General features: G+C 42.9%; 1 protein-coding gene across 2 annotated transcripts in view; it reads right to left on the reverse strand.

The window, feature by feature from the left end:
- The window catches only part of LOC135276759 (zinc finger protein 254), a 39,872-nt gene extending 38,512 nt beyond the window's left edge, over positions 1-1,360 (reverse strand). For both annotated transcript variants that reach the window (XM_064381547.1, XM_064381548.1), the window contains exon 1: positions 1,211-1,360. In XM_064381547.1, coding sequence (XP_064237617.1) covers positions 1,211-1,213 — 3 coding nt within the window. In that variant the 5' untranslated portion in view covers positions 1,214-1,360. The remainder of the gene's footprint in view (positions 1-1,210) is intronic.
- Between the last annotated feature and the right edge of the window lie 6,694 nt (positions 1,361-8,054).

Genomic DNA, 8,054 nt, shown 5'->3' on the forward strand with positions numbered 1-8,054 from the left:
CCGTCTCTACTAAAATACAAAAAATTAGCTGGGCATGGTGGCGCGTGCCTGTAATCCCAGCTACTCGGGAGGCTGAGGCAGGAGAATTCCTGAACCCAGGAGGCGGAGGTTGCGGTGAGCCGAGATCGCGCCATTGCACTCCAGCCTGGGTAACAAGAGCGAAACTCCGTCTCAAAAAAAAAAAAAAAAAAAAAAAAAAAACTAAACTGAAGAGCATTTTTTTGGTAAATTACTACATTGCTGGAACAAAATTCAGGCTCAAACAACTCTAAACTGTCAATTAAGCTCTGATTACACAACCAGGGTATTTCCACCTAGATTGTAAAAATCAAGAAACTAGGCCAGGCGTGGTGGCTCATTCCTGTAATCCCAGCACTTTGGGAGGCCAAGGTAGGTGGATCACCTGAGGTAAGGAGTTCGAAATCAGCCTAGCCAAATGGTGAAACCCCGTCTCTACTAAAAATGAAAAAAATATTGGCTGGGTGTGGTGACGGCTGCCTGTAGTCCCAGCTACCAGAAAGGCTAAGGCATGAGAATCGCTTGAACCCGGGAGGCGGAGGATGCGGTGAGCCGATATCACACCACTGCACTCCAGCCTAAGCAACAGAGTGAGACTCTGTCTCCGGGGAGAAAAAAAAAAAAAAAACACTACATACCTTGCCAATTATTGAATTTGGTTTTCTTTATCCTGAACGTCATAAAAATCTTTCCATCAAGTCCCTTCCATGGACCACAAATTACAAACCACAGCTAGGTGCTCTACAATTTTTGAATCACTCTTTAATTATTTAATATTTTCACGGTGACGCCCGTAATTTTTAATAGGAAAAAAGAAAGCCTGGGAACTCCATGGACCAAAGCTCTTCCCATTCATGAACCCGCACCTCGAGTCAGGATTCCGTCCTGAGGATCCTCCAGTGGTCCCTGCACAATCTGAGAGAGAGAGAGCCTACTGGTGCAGAGCTGCCCAGAGAGGACTCCAGGCCAGGGCACAGTCACTGGGCAGGGAAAAGACAAGACGCCCGGGAGCCGACTGTCAACGCGGCCGCCATCTTATGGCTGAAGGGCACTGGCGCCCAGCTGGGCAAGGAGAACTAGAAGCACAGATTGTGGAGCTGACAGCGGGGAGACCTGAGCCCCGCCACAGCCACTTCCCACTGGTTCCAATCAGCCCCAACCCCTCTGTCGGAATGTCGGACCCAGCACTCACCATTTCTAGGCTTTCACGGGGTCCTGGCGTCTTAGCTGTGGATCTCCAATACCTGCAGGTCACAGGATTACAGAGGCTTGGCCTCTAAAAGGAGAGGGCAGAGACCAGTGAAGTAGAGACATGGAGGCCCGGCCGCAGCAAGAGACAAAGACCCCGCCACATCCCGGAAGCCGCCCTGTCCGCTCCCGCTGTGTGCCTGATTGGACAGTTCCCAGACCAGCGTCCCTGATTGGATAACATTTAAGACCCCGCCTTCTCTGACCCTGAGTGACAGAAGATGTGATCAGACGCGGAGCTGAATGAAGAACGTGTGACAACCTAAGCTGCAGCCTTTTCAGGCAGGGCTTCCTCCTTGAGCTGAGCCAGGCCCACCCCAGAGCATGGGAAAATTCGGTCTCTTTCTTGCTCTCTTTTTCGCTCTCTTTTTCAATGTATTCAAAATGTGAACAAAACTATTTTATGTATATTGATACATAAAATTTTTGTTCAAAAGAAAATCAACGTTCACTTTGGTAATAGTGCATTATCAATACTAGAGCTAATTAGATAAAACGTTATAAGTAAATTCATCAGCCGGGCGCGGTGCCTCCCACCTTTAATCCCAGCAGTTTGGGAGGCCGCGGCGGGGAGATCACGAGGTCAGGAATTCAAGACCAGCCTGCTAACATGGTGAAACCCCGTCTCTACTAAAAATAAAAAAATTAGCAGGACGTGGCGGCAGGTGCCTGTAATCCCAGCTACTTGAGAGGCTGAGGCAGAGAACTGCTTGAACTCAGGAGGCAGAGGCTGCAGTCTCAAAAAAACAAAACAAAACAAAACAAAACAAAACAAAAAAACAGCTCGGCAGCCAGATGCAGTGGCTAACCCCTGTAATCCTAGCACTTTAGGAGGCCGAGGCAGGAAGATCACCTGAGGTCAGGAGTTCGAGACCAACCTGACCAACATGGAGAAACCCCATCTCTACTAAAAATACAAATTTAGCTGAGCATGGTGGCCCGTGCCTGTAATCCCAGCTACTTGGGAGACTGAGGCAGGAGAATTGCTTGAACCTGGGAGGTGGAGGTTGCAGTGAGCCTAGATCACACCAATACACTCCAGCCTGGGTAACAAGAGCAGAATTCCATCTCAAAAAAAAAAAGAAGAAGAAGAAGAAGAAAGAAAGAAAACAAAATTAGCTGGGCATAATGGAGCGCCAGTAATCCCAGCTATTCGGGAGGCTGAGGCAGGAAAATTGCTTGAACCCAGAAGGCAGAGGTTGCAGTGAGTCAAGATTGTGCCACTGCACCCCAGCCAAAGCAACACAGGGAGACTCTGTTTCAAAAATATATATAATTAAAATTAAAAAATGAAGTCCACCAAATTTGACTTTATCACTGCTCTAGATTTTTAGGATATTTTATGACCTCTTAAATTTTTTAACTTTTTTTTTGTTTTTTGAGATTGGAGTCTTGTTCTGCTGCCCAGGCTCAAGTGGAGTGGCCTGAACTCTGCTTGCTGCAATCTCTGCCTCCTGGGTTCAAGCGATTTTCCTGTCTCAGCCTTTGGAATAGCTGGGATTACAGGAATGCACCACTACGCCCGACTAATTTTTTTGTATTTTTAGTAGACATGGAGTTTAATGTTGGCCAGGCTGGTCTCGAACCTCTGGCTTCAGGTGATCGGGATCCATCCGCCTCAGCCTTCCAAAGTACTGGGGTTACAGGCGTGAGCCACAGCGCCCGCCCACTTTTTAAATTTCTGTATTTTATTTTAATCTACATTTTTTATATTTTTTCAATCTAAAACAACCTTTAAGTAATTTCAAAGTAGAAGTAATGTTTCTTTCTTCATCAAAAGCATATTTTGCTTTTGTTTATAAACTCTCGTTTTTTGTTGTTGTTTGTTTTCTGAGACCGTCTTGTTCTGTCCCCCAGGCTGAAGTGCAGTGGCATGATCTCGGCACACTGCAACCTCCGACTCCAGGTTCAACCGATTCCTCAGCCTCAGCAATAGCTGGGATAAAAGATGTGCGCCATCATGCCTGGTTTATTTCTATATTTTAAGTAGATACTGGAATTTGCCGTGTTGCTCAGGCTTGTCTTGAACTTCTAAACTCAAAATAATGTGCCTGCCTCAGCCTCCCAAAGCGTTGGGATTACAGACCTGAGCCACGCCTGGCCTTTGTTTATTTACTGTCTAAAAGAACTGGTTAATTACATTAACCCTTAACAAACTAATTTTTAGTGAAATTCCTAGGAATTAATTTTGAACTGTTTTGTGTCAATATTTGTAGATAAAAAACATTTTATGTTTTTTAATAGTTTTTCAATTTTTTAACTGACAGATCTAAATATAGTTAGCATTTCTATATAATATTATCACAATAATAATTTTTAAAAAAGATTCTGGGCCGGGTGTGGTGGCTCACCCCTGTAATCCCAGCACTTTGGGAGGCCAAGGCGGGCAAGTCATGACATCAGGAGTTGGAGACCAGCCTGGCCAATATGGTAAAATCCCATTTCTGCTAAAAAAAAAAAAAAAAATACAAAAGTTAGCTGGACATGGTGGCATGCATCTGTAGTCCCTGCTACTCAGGAGGCTGTCACAGGAGAACTGGAGAGGCAGAGGTTGCAGTGAGCCGAGATCATGCCACTTCACTCCAGCCTGGGCAACAGAGTGAGACTCCATCTCAAAAAAACAAAAAACAAAAAACATTCTGGTCAGGCCTTGTGGCTCAGGCTTATAATCCCAGCACTTTGGGAGGTCAAGAAATGAAGACTATAAGCCCAGAAAATTGAGATCAGCCTGGGCAACATGGCAAAAACACGTGTCTAAAAAAATAAAAAAATTAACTGTGAGCATGGTGGCCTGCACCTTTAATACCAGCTATTCAGGAGGTTGAGGGAGGATGGTTTCCTGAGTTCAGGAGGTGGACGCTGCAGTGAGCCCTCATCAAGCCACTGCACTCTATTCTGGGTGACAGAATGAGACCCTTTCTAAAACAAAACCAAAAAACAGCCAAAGCACAGAAAGTTAAACTTATGAAGGTTTGGGGGGTTTTCGTTATTATTTCTAAGGCTTTTAAGGTACAGTTGATGTTTGGTTACATTGATAAGTTCTTTTGTAGTGTTTTCTAAGATTTTGGGGCACTCATCTCCCAAGCAGTGTGCACTGTACCCACTATGTAGTCTTTTATCTCTTACCCCCTCCCACCCTTCCTGCTGAATACTCAGTTCATTATATCTTTTTTTTTTTTTTTTTGAGACGGAGTTTCGCTCTTGTTACCCAGGCTGGAGTGCAATGGCGCAATCTCGACTCACCGCAACCTCCGCCTCCTGGGTTCAGGCAATTCTCCTGCCTCAGCCTCCTGCGTAGCTGGGATTACAGGCACGCGCCACCATGCCCAGCTAATTTTTTGTATTTTTAGTAGAGATGGGGTTTCACCATGTTGACCAGGATGGTCTCGATCTCTTGACCTCCTGATCCACCCGCCTCGGCCTCCCAAAGTTCTGGGATTACAGGCGTGAGCCACCGCGCCCGGCCCATTATATCATTTTTACACCTTTACTTTCTCATAGCTTAGTTCTCACTTATGAGAATGTACAATGTTTGTTTTTTTTTTTGATTCCTGAGTTACTTCACTTAGAATAATGGTCTCCAACTCCATCAAGGTTGCTGCAAATGCTATTATTTTATTCCTTGTTATGGCAGAGTAACATTCCTTGGTATATATATGCCACATTTTCTTTTTCCACTTATTAGACGATGGGCATTAGGCTGCTTCCATATTTTTGCAATTGCCAATTCTGCTGCTATAAGCATTCGTGTGCAAGTGTCTTACTCATATAATGACGTCTTTCTCTCTATAGATACCCAGTAGAGGCAATGCTGAATCAAATGGTAGTTCTTTTTTTTTTTTTTTTTGAGACGGAGTTTCGCTCTTGTTACCCAGGCTGGAGTGCAATGGCGCGATCTCGGCTCATCGCAACCTCCGCCTCCTGGGTTCAGGCAATTCTCCTGCCTCAGCCTCCTGAGTAGCTGGGATCACATCACAGGCACGCGCTACCATGCCCAGCTAATTTTTTGTATTTTTTAGTAGAGACGGGGTTTCACCATGTTGACCAGGATGGTCTCGATCTCTTGACCTCGTGATCCACCCACCTCGGCCTCCCAAAGTGCTGGGATTACAGGCTTGAGCCACCGCGCCCGGCCTGGTAGTTCTAATTTAGTTTTTTAATGAATCTCCATACTGTTGTCTATAGTGGTTGTACTATATTCTGCCAGTCGTGTTAAAATTTTTTCCTGTTCACCACAGCCATGCCAATATGTATTATTTTTTGATGTTTTAATTATGGACATTTTTACAGGAATAAGGTGGTATCACATTGTAGTCTTTAATTGCATTTTCCTGATCATTAATCATGAATAATGTTGAGCATTTTAACCCATGTTTCTTAGCCATTTTTACATCTTTTTTTGAGAATTAATTAAGTCTCATCTGTCTTTTTGTTGAATGTGCTTTTGAGGACTTGGTCATGTACTCTTTGCTAAAGCCAATGTCTAGAAGAGTTTGTGCAATATTATCTTCTGGAATTTCTATAGTTTCGGGTCTTAACATTTTTTATCCATCTTGAGTAGATTTTTGTTATGGTTAGTCTTGCTTTGGCTATGCAGGCTGTTTTTAATTTCATATAAATTTTAGGTTTTTTTAGTTCTGTGAGGACTAAGGATGTTACTTTGATGGAAATTGCATTGAATTTGTAGATTGCTTTTGGTAGTATGATCATTTTTACAATACTAACTCTACCCATCTCTAAGCATGGGATGTGTTTTCATTTGTGTGTGTCATCCATAATATCTTTCAGCAAGTGTTTTATAGTTTTTCTTGTAGAGATCTTTCATTGCCTTTGTTAGGTATATTCCTAATTTTTTTTTTTTTTTTTGTGACTGCTTTAAAATGGGATAGAGTTCTCGATTTAAATATCAGTTTGGTTGCTGTTGGTATATACCAATGCCACTAATATGTGCAGACTGATTTTGTATCCTGAAACTTTACTGAATTTGTTTATCAGATCTAGGAGCTTTTTCATGAGTATTTAGGGTTTTCTAAGTATATGATTATAACATTGGTGAACCGTGGCAATTTGACTATCTCTGCCAACTTGGATGCTCTTTCTTTCTTTCTTTTCTCTAATTGCTCTGGCTAGGATTTCCAGTACTATGTTGAATAGAAGTGGTGAGAGTGGGGATTATTGTCTTGTTCCAATTCTCAGAGAAAATGTTTTCAATTTTTTCTCGTTCAGTGTAATGTTGGCTGTGGGTTTGTCATAGATGACTTTAAGGAAAAAAAAATTTTTTTAAAGAAATTAATTCTGAGCCAAATATGAATGACAATGGCCTATGACACAACCCTCAGGAGGTCCTGAGAACATGTACCCAAGGTGGTCAAAGTACAGCTTGCTTTGATATATTTTGGCATGAGACATCAATCAAATACATTTAAGAAATACATTGGTGGCTAGGCACGGTGGCTCACACCTGTAATCCCAGCACTTTGGGAGGCCGAGGTGGGTGCATCACAAGGTCAGGAGTTCAAGAACAGCCTGGCCAAGATGGTAAAACCCCGTCTCTCCTAAAAAAATACAACAATTAGCCAGCCACAGTTGTGGGTGCCTGTAATCTCAGCTACTCGGGAGGCTGAAGCAGGAGAATCGCTTAAACTTGGGAGGTGGTGGTTGAGCCAAGATCATGCCACTGCACTCTAGCCTGGGCAACACAGCAAGACACTGTCTCAAAAGCAAACAAACAAAAACACTGGTTTTGTTCAGAAAGGGAAGACAACTCAAAGCAGACGGCTTCCAAGTAAATTTAAATATATTCTGGTTGACAATTGGTGGAGTTAATCTGAAGACCTGAGATCAATAAAAGGGATTGTTTAGGTTAAGGTAAAGGATTGTGGAGACCAAGTTTCATTGAGCAAAGGAGTCCCTCAGATAGCTGACTTCAGAGAGAACGTTGTAAAATGTTTCTTATCAGACCTAAAACGGTGCCTGAATCTTAGTTGATTATCTCCTGGATCTGCAAAAAAAAAAAAGGAAGGAAAGCAAAGAGGGAAGGGGATTCTCTACAGAATGTAAATTTTTCCCACAAGAGACTTGCAGGGCAATTCCAAGGCATGGCAAGGAAATATGTTTTGGGTTTAAATACTTTTTTCTTGTCTCATCATGTTATGTCAGAGTCAGATTGAAAAGTAAGTCATGACATATAGGGTCAAATAAACCCCATCTAATGAGAATTTATGGTTTGTGGGTTATGACTCTTTATACCCTTATGTAGGAATCTGGGCAAAATAAAAAATCAGAGCTTAGTCCTCAGTCCCTTCTCTTGCATTCCACAAAATGCATATCAGGCCAACAGCATCAGGCCCCATGGCACTAGAAAGGGTTATTCCTAGAGTTGTCTGATCTGGTCATTAGGTGAGGTCTTACAATGCTAGAAGACTCATTCTCTTACATGTAAAATTTTTGGTGCTGCAAAAGTAGCACTCAAATATAAATTTCCTTAGCAAGGCAATTTACTTCTATAAAGAGTACCACTACAGATGAAACAATGGTGAGGGCACACTTGGGCAAGGGAGGGCAAAGGGTACTTACTCCTGATGGAGGTCATGCCTACTGCTGTGTCATTCCCCTATTGGCTAGGGTTAGACCGCACAGTCTAGTCTAATTCTAATTGGCTATTTTTTTTTTATTTTATTTTTTTTTTTTGAGACGGAGTTTCGCTCTTGTTACCCAGGCTGGAGTGCAATGGCGCCATCTGGGCTCACTGCAACCTCCGCCTCCTGGGTTCAGGCAATTCTCCTACC

Source organism: Aotus nancymaae, unplaced genomic scaffold (genome assembly GCF_030222135.1).
Source record: "Aotus nancymaae isolate 86718 unplaced genomic scaffold, 86718_ANA_hifiasm-v0.15.2.pri h1tg000028l, whole genome shotgun sequence".
Classification (NCBI taxonomy): Eukaryota; Metazoa; Chordata; class Mammalia; order Primates; family Aotidae; genus Aotus; species Aotus nancymaae.